This window comes from Excalfactoria chinensis, chromosome 20 (genome assembly GCF_039878825.1).
Source record: "Excalfactoria chinensis isolate bCotChi1 chromosome 20, bCotChi1.hap2, whole genome shotgun sequence".
NCBI classification, from domain to species: domain Eukaryota; kingdom Metazoa; phylum Chordata; class Aves; order Galliformes; family Phasianidae; genus Excalfactoria; species Excalfactoria chinensis.
In genome coordinates, this window is record NC_092844.1 from 2,243,838 (window position 1) to 2,260,921 (window position 17,084).

At 46.5% G+C, this 17,084-nt stretch overlaps 1 protein-coding gene across 1 annotated transcript in view; it reads left to right on the top strand.

Moving 5' to 3' along the window:
• Nucleotides 1-15,687, top strand: part of UBR4 (ubiquitin protein ligase E3 component n-recognin 4) — a 66,362-nt gene extending 50,675 nt beyond the window's left edge. Inside the window, exons 87-106 of the mRNA XM_072354584.1 lie at nucleotides 63-236; nucleotides 378-499; nucleotides 825-1,022; nucleotides 1,129-1,209; nucleotides 2,863-2,950; nucleotides 3,290-3,417; nucleotides 3,880-3,987; nucleotides 4,138-4,257; nucleotides 4,926-5,116; nucleotides 5,452-5,625; nucleotides 6,156-6,255; nucleotides 6,595-6,813; nucleotides 7,081-7,194; nucleotides 7,467-7,609; nucleotides 7,895-8,020; nucleotides 8,505-8,699; nucleotides 9,889-10,113; nucleotides 13,489-13,579; nucleotides 13,879-14,041; nucleotides 14,730-15,687. Of these exons, the coding sequence (XP_072210685.1) occupies nucleotides 63-236; nucleotides 378-499; nucleotides 825-1,022; nucleotides 1,129-1,209; nucleotides 2,863-2,950; nucleotides 3,290-3,417; nucleotides 3,880-3,987; nucleotides 4,138-4,257; nucleotides 4,926-5,116; nucleotides 5,452-5,625; nucleotides 6,156-6,255; nucleotides 6,595-6,813; nucleotides 7,081-7,194; nucleotides 7,467-7,609; nucleotides 7,895-8,020; nucleotides 8,505-8,699; nucleotides 9,889-10,113; nucleotides 13,489-13,579; nucleotides 13,879-14,041; nucleotides 14,730-14,794 (2,825 nt within the window). The 3' untranslated portion in view covers nucleotides 14,795-15,687. The remainder of the gene's footprint in view (nucleotides 1-62; nucleotides 237-377; nucleotides 500-824; nucleotides 1,023-1,128; nucleotides 1,210-2,862; nucleotides 2,951-3,289; nucleotides 3,418-3,879; nucleotides 3,988-4,137; nucleotides 4,258-4,925; nucleotides 5,117-5,451; nucleotides 5,626-6,155; nucleotides 6,256-6,594; nucleotides 6,814-7,080; nucleotides 7,195-7,466; nucleotides 7,610-7,894; nucleotides 8,021-8,504; nucleotides 8,700-9,888; nucleotides 10,114-13,488; nucleotides 13,580-13,878; nucleotides 14,042-14,729) is intronic.
• The last annotated feature ends 1,397 nt before the right edge of the window (nucleotides 15,688-17,084 follow it).

A 17,084-nucleotide genomic window follows, 5' to 3' on the forward strand; every position in this document is an offset into this window, starting at 1 on the left:
AAATTCAGAGCCAGCAAACCAAATTCTCTTTCCCTCTTCCTGAATATCTCATTGCTTTGTAGGCCTGCTCTCTTCCTTTGTGGAAGTGGAGTCCATCAAACGACACTTCAAAAGCCGCCTGGTGGGTACTGTCCTGAATGGGTACCTGTGTTTGAGGAAGTTAGTAGTACAGAGAACAAAGCTGATCGATGAAACCCAGGACATGCTGCTGGAGATGCTGGAAGATATGACAACAGGTAAAGCTACCTTGGTTCCATGAATACAGGCTCTGGGTCAAGCAAGATGAAAAGCAGATAGTTACAGCCACATGAAGAACTTCTCCCTAAGAGACTCCTATAGCGAGTTGTGTCTTTTCTAATACTTGTGTTTCTTGGCAGGCACGGAATCTGAAACCAAAGCGTTTATGGCAGTATGTATAGAGACTGCAAAACGTTACAGCCTTGATGACTACAGGACTCCTGTTTTCATCTTTGAGAGACTGTGCAGTATTATCTATCCTGTAAGTACACAGATGGCCACAGCACGATGTATGGAATCAGAAGTGCTAGCATATTGTCAAAAAACAACAGCCTATGATAATGATTTACTGTGAGCCAATGTAAAACTGGCCCATTTGGGGAATTTAATATTGAGGTTTCCTGGTATTGCTTTGTCTTCAGGAATTTGTTAACTAAGTGATGTGTGTGTGTAAAGCAGGATACACCAGTGATGGAAGCACTTTATGTTTAAGGGACATCCTGCTAATTGCTACCATAAGAATGCGGGAATAGGAATGTGGCTTGGAGAAAGCTCCTTTACCCTGCCTCTGCCCTGTTGTTCTTTAGGAGGAGAATGAAGTAACCGAGTTCTTTGTAACACTGGAGAAAGATCCTCAGCAAGAAGACTTCTTGCAGGGCAGAATGCCAGGAAATCCCTATAGCAGTAATGAGCCTGGCATTGGGCCGCTCATGAGGGACATCAAGAACAAAATCTGTCAGGACTGTGATCTGGTAGCTCTGCTGGAGGATGACAGTGGAATGGAGGTGAGAATGCACGAGTGTGGATTTCTTGCACAAATGTGTGGGGACGTTTCCAGGCAGCTGATGTGTTGTGGGCTTGTTCTAGATCTCATATTTTTCTCTCTTTCAGCTTTTGGTGAACAATAAGATCATCAGTTTGGATCTTCCCGTGGCTGAGGTCTACAAGAAGGTGTGGTGTCCTACTAACGAGGTATGTGCTATCTATATATATGTGTACATTAACAGCACAAAGCACTTATCCTTGATATCAAGAACAGATAAATCACAAGTTGGTATTCATTTCCTGACAAAGAATTTCTTCACATAATTGCTCAGCACCTGTTTTGCTCTATTTGGATAGACTGTTAGTCAATTTTGCAATGTAAGTGATTTAAAAGCATATCATGCTGACCCAGGTGAGTGTTGAACTTAGCCTGTGTAGTATATCAGGTACCTGATCTGCCTTCTTCAGTGACTAACTTTCTTTAGGAGAGGGTCTGAGCTTTGTGTCACTTCCTTTCAAAGCACATTTCACACTCCATATGCACATGGCAGCTTACTGCACACTTACAGTCTGAAGCACCTGATTGCTCCATCAGTCTGCACTTCAGGGATGAGCCCAAATTATTTATGCAGAGAGAGCATCCGACATATCTCCATATTGCTTTGTGTTTTCGTTCGGCTTGAACAGGGGAATGAGATGCCAGTCTCAACCACTGAGGTCCTATTTGAACTTGAGTGCAGTCCCAAAGGGAAATGAGGGCACCCGTGGCACACACTGCCCCAGCCCACGTGCCCTCTCTGAGCAGCACCCAAGGCTCTGCTCTTCTGAGATGCAGCGCTGGCAGGGAGAGGCAGAGTGTGCTCAGCATTACTGTCACCAAGCAGCTTTCATCTGTCTTCCTTTGTGAGCACCTCTGCAAAGCACTTCTGGAGCGGCAGCTTGTGTTCCCTAGGAAATAGACAGGCTCACAAGAAAGCAACCTCAGGCCCCTTTTTGTTTCTCTTGTCTCTTGCTGGCTTTTTTTTGTTCATCTGCCATTTTACCAGGGCCCCTGTGGTGTTAATTGCTGGTCTCTAGCGTGGCCTTTGAGCAGATCTTCCCCCCGGGGCTTTCCCCGTGCTTATGTATTTGCTGTGACATTAAGCACTGCTTATTCCACATTAGGCTTAGCGCGCTCTCTGACAGGTTTTCTCTCACAAGGTCTCCTGCTCCCAAATCTGGGATTTTTCTTTTCTGCTTTTTATTCAGACCTATGGATTAAAATGGGAAGTGTAGCGATATGCAGTCAATATTTCCAGCTGGAAAACTCTTCCTTTCCCAGGCCAGAAGCACATCCCGGTGGTGGGTTTGGTTGTATCGCTGTAATAACATCCCACCTTACTTAAAAGCACGTTAAATTGGCTTTTGCTGCTCCTCTTCCATTTTCCATCACTGCAGATTTTATCTGCTTGAAAGCATTCATCCAATTAGCTTTTCTTGCTTCATTGCCTGCTCCCTGTATTTCCCAGGTATGCTGTGAATACCCTCAGAGAAGTTGCTGTGAAAAGCAGATGCTTCCCTAGAGATGAACACATGTTTTCCTTGCTTGCATCTTTCACTGGTGCTCAAGGAAACCATTGGAGAAGACACAAGGAGGAGTCTGTTTATTACGGGCTGTCTGTCTAACTTGGCAGACAGACAGATGATTGATTGAGGTTTTTGCAGGTAGTGGCTTTGCTGTTTTCCTAATTCATCTCAGTAAGGGGAGAATGAGGGAGTGAAAGATTTCTCCCTGTTACCATCAGCTGTCAGGTCAAGTCAAGGATGTGTATATGCATGTTCCCAGAAGCACAGTTCCTATAATGCTCTCCTTTCTTGCAGGGGGAGCCAATGAGGATCATCTACCGCATGCGAGGGTTACTAGGAGATGCAACTGAGGAATTCATTGAGTCTCTTGACTCCACCACCGGTAATGCACTTGTCTCCTGAAAGCTGGGATTAGATTTGAAGTCTGAAGTTTGCTGCAGAGCAGTGACACTATTTATCCCCACAGCTTACAGTTGATTGACTTTCCTTTTGCTGCCTTTACCTGCTTCACGTAGTGTGGAGGAGGATTTTAACAGCACTCCCAAGTCTGTGCTTTATAGGCACAAACACTAGTGTGGCACGTGGCTGTTCTGCCTGGCCCTCCTTCATGTTCCTGCTCATAAGCCTTTCAGATTTGACACAGTCAATGTGACTTGAACTGTTGGTAAATGTGCACTACTGTGCTCTGGTTTTGCCTTCATGATCGGCCTCTGTTCTGTAGATGAAGAGGAGGATGAGGAAGAAGTCTACAAGATGGCAGGTGTCATGGCGCAGTGTGGAGGCTTGGAGTGCATGCTCAACAGGCTGACTGGAATTAAAGACTTCAAGCAAGGCCGGCACCTCCTCACCGTGAGTCTTAGTTTCTCTTCTTTGGAGTTAGAAGATACGTGATAGGAAATTCCACAAGTATCAGTAAAGTTTCCACTTCTGGCTGCCCGCCTTGTGTTGCATTTTAAGTGTTGGAGCAGAAGTTTCGATTTACTAACTTACAAAAAACAAAGTAATTCATTCTTTCTCTCTTCCATTTCTCTTTGTTGACAACTCTTTACACAGGCTTTTTGAGTTAAAGCCCTGGCACTGCTGCCCAGAGAAGTGTGGGTGACCAAGGTCATGGATGGGGCCCTGAACAGCCTGAGCTGGTGTGGGATAGCTATCCATAATGGGGATGGGAACTGGCTTGGTTTTAAGGCCCTTTCCAACCCAATCATTCTGTTTCTATAATCATTCTCTACTATCTGGTGTTTTTAGTTTCAGCAGAATCCCAGTGCTCGTTTTGAAGGTACCCTAGGGAGCACATTCTGTGTTTTGCAGGTGCTGTTAAAACTGTTCAGTTACTGCGTGAAGGTGAAAATAAATCGTCAGCAGTTGGTCAAGCCAGAGATGAACACTTTGAATGTCATGCTGGGAACTCTCAACTTGGTAAGGACATCCTGGACTTCCATGAAGTGCTTTCTATGGACTCCAGTGAATTTACACTACCTCTCTACCGTCATGCTTATTTATGACAACTGCAAGAGATCTTAAGTGCTGCTGGATTGCTGTTTCAGTAACTGCTGCTGTCTTCTCCAGGCTCTGGTGGCTGAGCAAGAAAGTAAGGACAGTGGAGGTGCAGCTGTGGCAGAACAAGTGCTCAGTATAATGGAGATAATACTGGATGAATCCAATGCAGAACCTCTGAGCGAGGACAAGGTGGGTGCCTGGGGCTTACTGCACAAATGGAAATGTTGACTGGGATTCAAGGCTGGCGAGGATCTTCTTACGGGGATGCTGAGCTGTAGAGGTGTGCTAAATGGGTGCCTAACCCTTGTTACGCTTGCTGGCGTGTCTTAGCAGGCCTCAAAGGTAGGGCAGGAGGAACCAAAAGCACTGCAAAGCTTATTTGAGATGATTCTTGCACAGTCCAGGTGGGGGTTAATAGGAACTGCTTGGATCCCTTCCCTGGTGCTTTGGGGCACAGGGCAATAAGAGGCAAGAAAAGACGCGGCTCTGCCTTGTTTTGTCAAGTGTTTTTGTACCTACTGAAAACATGCTTGGTTTTACAGCTAATTGAGGATAAGAGCTGTATCTCAAGTACATTGAGAGTGAAAAGAGTTTCTTGCTCATCGTTTGAAACTGTTGCTTTATAGGAATCTGCCTTCCTTTGGGCTGGGATTATTAGACTAGAAAATAATAGTAGGTAGAAAAAGTTAGGTGTCAGCTCGGGGAGTTTTGCAACCATTCCATAAGTTGTTTGGAAACGAGGATGGATCTTCTTGCTTCATGCAGGGTCTGGAAATCTAATCCTTCAGTACTGGGTTTCCTTGAAGGATGTGGATTTATTCCTGAATGTAAATCAGGCTTTTTTTTTTCCTTTGCAGGGTAACCTCCTCCTGACTGGTGACAAAGATCAGCTGGTGATGTTGCTCGACCAGATTAACAGCACCTTTGTCCGTTCCAATCTCAGTGTCCTGCAGGGCCTGTTACGCATCATCCCTTACCTGTCCTTTGGGGAGATGGAGAAAATGCAGATCCTGGTGGATCGGTTTAAGCCCTACTGTAACTTTGATAAGTACGTTGTTGTATTTCAACTAAAAACATGTGAAATCAAATGCGTTGATAGGTCTATACCTTACTGATGCTTACTTCAGTGTAGTACAAAGCCTCAAAGGTTCCTAGTACATTAGCTTGATTTCCCATTTCATTTCTTAGCCATTTAAACAAATATGTGAGCACATAGCTTGGATAATGGTTCTTTAAAGTACATTCTGAGATGACAGGGGCCTGGGTGGGGATTTTGAGTCTCTGATCTGGAGTATGTACATGCCTTCAGTGATAAATGTAATGAGAATTACAGGCAGAGATTCTTGGAGAACCTCCAAGTCACCCTTTGTTTTCCTCTTTCAGGTACGATGAGGAACATAGTGGAGATGATAAAGTTTTCCTAGATTGCTTCTGTAAAATAGCAGCGGGAATAAAAAACAACAGCAACGGCCATCAGCTGAAAGATCTCATCCTCCAGAAGGGGATTACACAGAACGCCCTCGACTACATGAAAAAACACATTCCCAGTGCAAAGAAGTAAGAGTCACTACTTAATGAGCGTGATAATGTGAGACACCTTTGTCTCATTTCTTCATTGCCAAATGCAGTGATCTTCCAGGACAGCTATTAACAAGTCCACCTTCTGAAGCATTTAGACTTGGTACAGCTGAGATGCAGAGAATCCAATGAGAAAATATTGCTGTAGAGAGAGGCTAAAAAGCCTGCAGTCATCCCATTTGATACCCATCACAGCTGAGTATCATGGTGCCAGGTTTTTTTCTGCCTGTTCCTTACCTACGACACTGGAACAGAGCTTTTGCTGTTGCTGCACAGCTCACAAACATAAATCCCGAGCCTAAGAGTTGACAGTCTGGCTATTAACGTGCACAACATGGAAGTGTGAGTGTGAATGTCAGTTCATTAATTAATGGAGAGGGGACACAGGGGGAGGGGTGCTTGTCTTGCCTGCAGCCCGTGCTCTGCAAGCTGTGTATCTGGCTGACTGCCAGCGGCCTTTTTGGAATGGGTGACTGCCCTTCAGCTGCTGCCTCTTTTTCTCTGTGCAGCCTGGATGCAGACATATGGAAGAAATTCTTATCTCGACCTGCGCTTCCTTTCATCCTGCGCCTGCTCCGAGGACTTGCCACGCAGCACCCTGCTACACAGGTAAGGAGACCACATTCAGAGCTGAGCTGAGCGTGACTGGCTTGGTACACTGCTTTTTGTGGTCATAACTAAGCAGGTTTTTCTACAGTATTTGACTCTACACTTTTTGTTGGGCTTGGAGAAGGACAGTATCGTAGTAATGGCCATTGCAGAGGCTGCTTGTACATGGTTTTAAATCCCAGGGTCCATAATATAGGAATAAATGAAGTCAATACCATTGGCAAAAAACTCTTCTAGATCAGTGCTTCTGGTCAGCTGTGATGGGTGGGATCAAAAAGAAGGGTCAGCATTGCGTGCAGCCTTGTTCTGAAGAAGGTGCTGTGTTTCAATGTCTGCTAGGTGCTGATAGGTACAGACTCCATTACCAACCTGCACAAGCTTGAGCAGGTGTCGAGTGATGAAGGGATTGGGACGTTAGCAGAGAATCTTCTGGAGGCACTGAGGGAACATCCAGAGGTGAATAAGAAGATCGACGCTGCCCGGAAGGAGACAAGGGCAGAGAAGAAGCGCATGGCCATGGCAATGAGACAGAAGGCCCTGGGCACGCTGGGGATGACGGTAATGTCTGTTTGCACCGACGACAACTGGTGATCTAATGGGCTTTTATTTGTGTCCTGCTAAAACTGCCACACGAGGAATTGTGTAAAATGATTTATTGACAAATATTGCAGAGCTGAAGCCCACGGTTTGCTTGGTGCTGCTGGGAGAGTAAATATGGTTGCTAATAGCAGGCTGGGAATAGGGTTGGGCATTCCTATTACAGTGGTGGGGATGGTGCAGTTCTTTATTGTCTTTTTGACCTGCTTGAGTTGTTTTCTTTTCCAGACAAATGAGAAGGGTCAGGTGGTGACCAAGACTGCACTGCTTAAGCAGATGGAGGAGCTCATAGAAGAACCAGGCCTGACTTGCTGCATCTGTCGGGAAGGATACAAGTTTCAGGTATAGCACAATACGTTTGCAAAGCACTCTCACCACCTGAGGGGGACTCAGCATCCAGCTTCACAGGGCTCGGTGCATTGGCTCTGGGAGGCCAGGAAGTCCCAGGTTTGGTTCTTGGGGTCTAAAGGTGGTTGGGAAGTGGAAGCTTCCATTGAAAGCTGGAAAAAAATGCACTCAGTGCAAGTTTTTGAACTCAGTGCAGTGTTGGAATGGCACAAAATGTGAACTGTTCCAAATGTGGATGATCTCTAACATAGCTGTTGTCATTGCAGCCTACCAAGGTCCTCGGTATCTATACTTTCACCAAGCGTGTTGCACTAGAGGAGTTTGAGAACAAGCCCCGAAAGCAGCAGGGGTACAGCACAGTCTCTCATTTCAACATTGTCCATTATGACTGTCACCTTGCAGCTGTACGGTACGTTCTGATGATAAGCAGAGTTGTGGTGCTTGGTGTTATTTTCTGAGCTTGCATGTGGGCACAGCACTTGGCCTTGTAATGGGTTTTGCTTAGGAATTTGTCGCTTTGCAGCCTGCAGATAGCCACGGTCTTCTCTTTTGCAGTCTGCTTTCTTGTGCTAAATGGAGGTCAGGCGTCTAGTTTGTAGTTTAAACTATGGAATTGCCAAGTTGTTCATCGTTCCTTTGAAAGAATCTTGCATGCTTTTAACTTGCCTGTGTATGGCTTGCTCTCTCAATACAGACTCGCTCGTGGCCGTGAAGAGTGGGAGAGTGCAGCCCTACAAAATGCCAACACCAAGTGTAATGGGCTCCTGCCAGTCTGGGGACCCCATGTGCCAGAGTCTGCTTTTGCTACTTGCTTAGCACGGTGAGTAGTTGTTACTTCTCATGGTGTTTTGCATTTGAGTTAGGTGAGACCAATGGAAATCCTTTTGTAGATCTCCATATCTCAGTGCTAATAGTTACGGTGTCCTGACCACTTACCTAGAATGCTTGTAGATTGATCATCCTGTTGTCCATGTTCTGGTTCACTTTGTGAAGGGCTTTTAGAAGTCATATTAGAAATGAAGAGTTGTAACATCTCTAATGCTTTTCAGCCAAGGAGCTGTATCCCAAGCCCTGGACATGGGAATGTAGTATTGCTATGTGTAAATGTGTATGCACATGGAGTTGGCTGGAGTAAGCTCAGAGCCTCTCTTTGCATCTTCATACTCTGTTTGTTCTATAGAGCTTTGCTTTGAGATACTTGCTCAGATTCCAAGTTCTAACTTATTCATGGTGTGGAAGAAGAAACTTTATTGAAAAGCCTTTAGAGACTCTTCATCAAATGACACTTCACTGCTGTTTTTCAGACACAACACTTACCTCCAAGAATGCACAGGGCAGCGGGAGCCCACCTACCAGCTCAACGTCCATGACATTAAACTGCTGTTCCTGCGTTTTGCTATGGAGCAATCGTTCAGCGTAGATACTGGAGGAGGAGGAAGGGAGAGCAACATACACCTCATTCCCTACATCATCCACACGGTGCTCTACGTCCTCAACACGTCAGTATCTTTCTCTTAGTAGCAGGGAACTGCATGAGGAAAGGCAATAGGGAACAATGTGCCTAAGCCTCTGAATCGTTAGATACCAAAGTCCTTTTGAATACATGAGCTGGTTGTGATATTACAGCAAAAAAGTGATAATAACAGTGCAAAAAGGTAACGCCTTTATGCCTTTTATTTCTGCAGTTAGATATTGAAAGGTGTAATATTAATGGCAAGAGGCTGTAAATGTTGATGCACGTGCCTCTTAAACGGAGGTCGTTCCAAATGGAGTGCAATGAAATCTCTGCCTGGAACTAATCAGCATTTTGGCTGTAATGCAATTTGCCTGTTGTTTTTAATATCTATCTCCAGATCCTTGTCCTATTGTTTTTCTGAGTCTCTCGAGAGACAAATAAATGAAACTATTCTTTTCATCTTGTAAGGCTGCTTAGTGGCACCAGCGAGCCCAGCACCCGCTGTGTGGCTGCTGTATAAAAATGCATTATGTCCTTTCCAGACACAATTTTTGGTACTAAATGTAGAAAATGAAGAGCTACTAGTTGGCTACCAGCTGCATTATATAGCAAATGTGGGGTATGCGGAACACTCAGACATAGCTTTATCTGCTAAGGATACTGATTGGTACCTCCTGATGGGGAGGACGCAGCTAAATTTAAGAGACCTCATGCAGCAGAGCAGTGAGCTGTGATAAAGGGGCTGTTCATAGGTGTTTACACAGCTCTTCTGAAGAGAGCAGAGCAGGGAAAGGAGATAAATAGACATCCACATGTATAAAATATGGAAGCTTACAGTAAGCACTCCATCTTTTTGGTTTCACATTGGCCCGTATCTCCTCCTTGGTTGCTTTTGCAGTGGATGAGTTACACGGATCGATCCTGAGATCTGGCTGTAGGAGCAGTCGTGCTTAGAGTCAGTTGGGCAGAGGTTCAACCCAACACATGGGATGCTTGGCCTGACTTTTTTCCCCTAACAAAAGGAAAAATAGCTGTACAGTATTATTGTCTTCCTGGGGCAATGCCAGCTGCCTTGCAGACCTCTCATACTTACGCAGCTCTAGGGAAATGAGTTTGTTAGGCTTGCATGCTTCACTATGAGCAAACACAGACTCAAGCACTGGATGAATTTGGGAGGCAGCAAACAGCATGCAAGAACCAGAACAATTGCTAAAGCTTTTCTTGTGTTTCAGAACACGAGCAACGTCGAGGGAGGAGAAAAACCTCCAGAGCTTCATGGAGCACCCCAAGGAGAAGTGGCTGGAGAGTGCCTATGAGGTGGATGGGCCCCATTACTACACCGTGCTGGCGTTGCACATCTCACCCCCAGAGAAGTGGAAAGCCATGCGAGTGGAGATCCTCAAGCGGCTCCTGGTGACCTCCCACGCCAGGGTGGTGTCACCAGGGGGAGCCAGCAGGTCAGCCATCAACAGCTCCTCCTTCCTATTACTGCCCCAGCAGTCAGAGCCACATGGGGCAGCTTGTGGGGACCTTAGGAAGTGAACATGAGTATTTTAGAATGGCAGTTGTTAACCATTTCTTTGTAGCTCTGTGTTCAGTGTTGCAGAGGTGTGAGTCTGGGGGTAGAGCTGTCATTAAGGTTGGAACCCCCCCCCCAGATTATCTTGTCCATCACTACCATGTCCACTCATAGAACCACAGAATCAGAGTCATTAGGCTTGGAGGGGACTGGGCTTGTTTAGCTTGGAGAAGAGAGGGCTCCGGGGAAACCTCATTGTGGCCTTCCAGTATTTGAAGGGAGCATATAAACAGGAGGGGGAAAGGCTGTTTATGAGGATGGATAGTGATTGGACAAGGGGGAATGGTCTTAAACTAAGACGGGAGGTTTAGGTTGGATATCAGGAGGAAGTTTTTCACTCAGAGGGTGGTGACGCACTAGAACAGGTTGCCCAAGGAGGCTGTGGATGCCCCATCCCTGCAAGCATTCAAGGCTGGATGTGGCTCTGGGCAGCCTGGGCTGCTGGGTGGTGACCCTGCACACAGCAGGGGGTTGGAACTGGATGAACATTGGGGTCCTTTTTTAGCCCAGGTCATTCTAGGATTCTGTGAAAAGACCACTAAAATGGCCCAGTCCAACCACAGCCCACCCCCACCATGCCCAGTAAGCTGTGTTCCCCAGAGCCACATCTCCATATCCCTTCAATACCTCCATAGACAGTGACTGCACCACCACCCTGGGCAGCCTACACCAATGTATCACTGCTCCTTTAGAGAAGACATTTTTCCTAGTAAAACTTCCTGCGCTTCCCTTTGTGAGAAGGCTCCTTCTGTTCTCTTTGTGATCAGTGCAACGGCTTCCTTAAATAGACAAATAGAAATAGAAATCAAATGCCATTGCTTTCCAAAAAGAAAAGAATCAATAGCAGCTGTCAGGCACTTGAGATGTACGAGAATAAGTGGCTCTGCTGCCTGACAAAAGGAAATATTTCCAGAGCAGGAAGGGGAATTCCAGTTTCTGAAAAGATGATTTTAAATAGCTGTCATAATTAGGAATGTATTCATTATTATTCTAAGTCATCTTACGGGGCATTCTTACTCTGATGACATTAATTACGTGTTTGATAAAGTCATTACATTGCAGTTACATATAACACAGCGTGCATCGATGCTATTAAGAGGCATCAAAAGAGCTTCCTTGCCCTTAAAGGGGCTATTGTATTGATTGCTGCCTTACTTTCTGCTGTTCCAGCTCAGCCTGCTCCCTGCTTGGCTCCCATTCCTCTGCCTGAGTGCTGGGAAGGGGGTGCAGCAGTTACAGGAGATGCTGTCTTGGAGGGTTGCTTGCTCATGCTTTCATGTGGTCTGCAGAAGAGATGGGTGAAGTGGAGCCCCTGTGTGGGTCTGCTGGTGTTCTTGGAAACCCTCCGTGTGTGGTGTTGTTTCTTTCCAAACTTATCTCCAGGCACGTAGACAATAAAAGCAGATTGAAGTGGAAGGAACCTCCAGCAGCCCCACAGTCTCTGGGGTTGCAAGGGAGAACGCTCCGAAATAGCTCTTGGGAATTATGTCAAGGTTTATTCAAGGGCTTTCTTTAATCCCTGCAGACTAAGGGAGCACAAAGCCTTCCACTGATAACACCAGTTCTGATTTCCAAGGTCTCGGCTTATTTATTCTTGTGGGAAGTCAGGAGGAGGGTGATGGACGGCCAAACTCTGCACTGATAAGTGCCAATAGCTCGGCAGTGAAGTGGTGAGGGAGCTTGTGTCTGTAACAACAGGGTGATGCGTCTGCATGCAGAAGATTAAAATTAGCATTCCCTGTTAGGAGCAATGCAGAGCGTTGGTGGGAACGCTGCTGTTTGCAGCACTTTAGAATGCTGAATAGAAACAAGGACCCACTTCCACTCTTGCTGTGGCAGAGCTGCAGGAGAGTTGCTATAGCAACTATCAGTGCATCTGAAAGCAGCTGAGCATCACCTCCAGCTCTCAAAAAGGGCCAGGAAATCTCATTAAGGAGGATGCAGAGAACACTGAATTCTGACAGATTGTACCCCATCTTATCCTCCCCAAGTGAGGATGAGATGGTTTGGTGGGCATGGAGGTGATGGGTCGGTGGTTGGACTTGATGATCTTAGTGGTCTTTCCCAACCTTCATGATTCTATAGCTCACATTAATGACCAGGTAGCAATATTACATGGAGCAGCTGCTCCAGAAGGAACCTACCCAGACTGACCCTAAAAGGGCCTTTTAGTTTTCAATTAAAGGAGCAGACAGCAATTAGATCAAAACCAGGCACATGAAAAGAAACTCTGGCTTGCAGTATTCGGGAGCCTAGAATTAGCCTCGCTTTACATTGCTCTTCTTCCCATGCAAACTTAGTCACCTTTACTAATTGCTTTGCCTTTAAATAATTAAGCCTAGCTGCCACCCAGCAGCATATTGCAGGTGATGGTCAGATGGTTGAACTGTCCCTATTCATTGCAGGGGAATTGGAACTAGAAGACCTTTAAGGGTCCCTTCCAACTCAAGCCATTCTATGATACCCTCTGTCCTGCTTCCTGCTGTCAGCGGCAGCTGGGCTGGTTCTGGATACCCAAAAAAGGCCATTTTCAAAGCGTTTGAGCAATGATTGGAAGAGGCTGGTGACGGAGGTGGCTGTACCTGAGCAAAGTGTGCAGGAGAATTCCAAAGGCATGAGAGCTGCTGGCAGGAGGCTGTGCCGTGCCACAACCTGTTGGTGATTCATCTTGCAAGCTTTGGGAGTTGGTGCACCATGACAGCTCTGCTCCTTTTGTAGCATTTCTGCAGCTGGATGGTAGACATCCCAAGGCACAAACCCTATACAGGAATCCAGCAGCACTAAGCAGAAATTGTTCCATTTCACCAAGGTTCCTTTTTGGGGCTGGGATCAGATTCTGCCATTGCCTGAGATCCATGTTATTTCTTTGGGAATCCTCTATACTGCAGCTGGTGGACATACAAGTGAGGGTTGTGCGTTATTCTTCCAGCTTTGCTGTTGTCTTCCCACTCAGCCTTAGCAGTTCACTTCCCTCTCTGCTTGATTTCTCCCCATGAAACACGTTTTTTATTGGCTCACCTGCTTTGGTAACAGCAGGTACAGCTCGTAAAGCCATTTCCCAGCCACAGGAACCAACGCAGGATGCCCAAGGTTTGTTTTGTGTCCAAGAGCACATAGCAGAGCTCCCCAAGAGCCATTCCCCACGCATTATTGACAGCTTTGGGGCCATTTCAGCTTTCACACTATTCATCACATGGGTTACCAAAGCATAATAAAGTGATTAACTCCAAGATGGGTTTCATTATCTCCCTAGATTGGCAGATAAGGCGGTGAAGGAATACGCAACGTACCGCTCTGGGCTTCTCTTCTGGGCCCTCGTAGATCTCATTTACAACATGTTCAAGGTAAGAGAATCATGAAGGTTCTGCTCGTGCACTTGCTTATTTTTCAACCAAGGGTGTTCAGTGAGTAAAGGAATCGGGTGGGAGCATCCACCAAATAGCTTAAAGCTTCCAGGAAGGGTTAAATAATTAGGGTGAGAAGACACCTCATTACATTCTGTACAAAGAGACTGGGAAGTCATCAATGGGGTGACTGTAATGGGGCTTGGGACAGATCCAGTGACAGCAGGGCACGGTTGTCAGCCTTGAAGTTGTTCTTTGGGCCGGTTGGCACTGAGCTGTCCCTCTTTCTCCTGTTGCAGAAGGTGCCTACCAGTAACACAGAGGGAGGCTGGTCCTACTCTCTTGCTGAGTTCATCCGACACAACGACATGCCAATACACGAAGCTGCAGACAAGGCCCTGAAAACCTTCCAGGAGGAGTTCATGCCAGTCGAAACGTTTTCCGAGTTTTTGGATGTGGCTGGTAAGCATGCAATGCACTTTGCTTTCCCTTTTATAGGCTGCCTTATGTAACTCGTGACTCCAGACGGCAGCATTCCCGACACAGCAACGGCTTGTTTGCAGGGAGGGGAGGAGACCTTGGCACCCAGCTGTGGCCTCAGCTATTTCCCAAACACGCTTGAGCATCCCCAGACAGGAAAATTTCTCTCACCTGATCTTCTCGTCCTCCCCCTGCTCTGTTAAATAGCTGACATCACAGCATAGGGATGTTTGGGGGTATATGAATCACTGAACCGTACAATGGTTGGAGTTGGGAGGTAACGCTTAAATGCCATCTGGTCCAACTGAGCAGGGACACCCACAGCTCCATCAGTGCTCAGAGCCCCATTCCCTGACACTGGGTGTCTGCACCACCTCTATGGGCAGTCAGTGCAGTGCCTCACTGCTAAGAGTTCCCAGTGCCTCCCATTTTCCAATGCATGGAGCTAACTGGGTCTCTGCAGCAGCTCTGTTCCCTGCATGGTTTTAACACACACACCTCAGCCCCATGCGTTCAGAAGGGTTTATCTTTGTTGGATCCATACTTAAAAATAACATCGCAGCTGTCATTATTAACTTAGTATCCGCATGCCCTTAGCACCGATCTGCAGTGTCGGCTGGAGAAACCACTTCGTAGAGCTAATTATTGTCTTGTCTTCTTCTGTTTAAAGGACTCCTATCAGAAATCAATGACCCCGACAGCTTCCTCAGAGATCTTTTGAATTCCATCCCCTGAGCCTCCAGCACAGAAGTGATGGGCAGAGACCACACTAGCTTGCCTTCCATCCCCGTGTTCCTCCTCGTGCAGTCTTATCCCTTCCCTGAGGAGTGCTGCAGTTTATTGGGGTTTTGGTTTGGTTTTGGTTGTGTTTGGTTGGTTGTTTTGTTTTTTTTTCCTGTTGTTTATTTTTCTTTTTGTTTTTATTTTCTACAGGTTTTTTCTTCCTGGAGTGATGTGGAATTTAGCTTTGTTTTATCTTTTATTTCAGTGCTTCTGTCTGTAAAGCCTTTTTGTGTATTCAGCTGGTTGAAAGAACTTGTACAGAGAGGAATCCATACTAGTAAATCTTAATGCTTTAGTGTGCACCTCTTTGAAGTTAAATAAATCAAACAAATAAGTAAGATGGGTTTGACGAGTATTTTAACCTAAATGCCAAGCTCTTTCCCATCTTTTCTTTCAGAGCTGCTGCTCTTTCTGGAGACATAGGAAGCAAAAGCCTTGCAGGGAGCAGACTGGCAGATGGTCACTGGTGCATGCACAGAGCAGGTTTCCCTTGTGGGATGTGAGCTTTAGAGACCCATGTGTTGCACACACACACACCCCTTCCTCACACCTGGCCAAGGGGGAGCTGTGTGTCACACCTCTCTTCTATCCAGTACAGTTTTCAGCTATGGAAAATGCATGGAATAAAAAGATGCCACGTGCTTCTAGAGCTGGGTGCTTGCTCCCTAATGGTAAATCATGCACTTTGCTGTGCCCTGACCCAGCGCCACATGCCTGCTTTGGACACAGCCCTGCCCTTCTTACTGTGTATGATGGTAAGCTGCCTCTACCACTGCTGTCCTGTAGCCCACCTGCCACCTACCTGGCTGAGCTGGAACCCAATAAAGCTTTCCCTGTCATCTTCATCTCTGTTTGAACTTGAATTTCTGCAATCCTAACGCAGCCCCGTCACCATAACTAGTAATTATTTCAGAGGATGAATAACTCGCCGACCCGTTTGATGCCTTTTAGTGCTGAGCATGTGCTGTGATTTGGCAGTGAGCAGATGGGTGACAGTGCTGTGTTTTCCTTCTCACCTCTGCAGGTGCTTATTTCGCTCCTCTGCCTCAGTCTCCATGTTCCTAACCAGGGTTGAGCCTCTGCTTTGTTTCTCACAGCCGTTGCCCTGGTATGTTTTCATTCCAGCCGAGCACAAACACACCCCAGTGCTTCTGGGCATCAAGGAGGATTCCCTGCAGTTTTTCCAATGTAAAAGTCATTTATCTCCCCGTCTGGCTGCTCAAACTGCTGCTTTCTGGGCACAATGTTTGGGTCCCACCTTGGGGACATAAGGAGGAAAACCATTGAGTGCTGTTCAAGGGAACCTAGTGCCTTGCACGGCTGCTTCCTACCATACAGGAGAGGCTTCAGGTGGGGACACGTTGCAGCCAAAGGGATGCTCAGATCTGGGGTAAGGTTTGCCTCTCCCTGGGAGGGATTGGAAGTCAGATTGCCTCAATGAAATGCCATAGTGATGAGTGTGCCCTGAAGCACACCTGTGCCGGCTTATCGGGGTGATTGCTGCTCTTCTTCAATGCTGATGCAAATATTTGGTTACTGGGGAAGCAGGCAGCGTTGCCACCTATCACCAAGGGAAGCGTCTCTGCCATGCTCTGCCTGCCGTGCTGTCACCTCCCATTGCTCCCCTTGTATCTGCTGTGGGTTTGTTTCCAAACCATTTATGTTATCTTATATGTAAGGGGATGTTGGTGACACCGAGATGGTGGTGTCCCATTGTAGAGATAATAGTTGGAACTCCCAATGTGCAGAAACTACATGAAGGTGGTCGGTATATGAAGGCATGTGAGGAGCGTGGTCCCAAGACTGTCACAATTTGTTGCTTATTTTATGCAGTGTGATTCATTTGGACTTAGGATGGCGCTGTGCAAGGCCCTCTATGGCCTTCAGCACTTAACCAATGGCTCTACATAGGGCCACTGATGGGAGTTGGGGGGCTATATGGTGCCTACCAATGGCCTTATATAGCTCCCAGCACCTACCCATGGTCCTATATAGCCTCTAACACCCATCAGTGACCTTATGGAGCCCGGAAAACCCACCAATGACCCTATATAGACCCAAATACACACCAATGGCAATATATGGTGCCCAGCAATGACCGTATGTAGCCCTCAGCACCTACCTATGGTCCTATATAGCCTCTAATACCCATCAATGACCCTATATATAGCCCCGAAAACCCACCAATGGCCCTATACAGCCTCCAGCAACCACTAATGGCCCTATATAGCTCCTAATACCC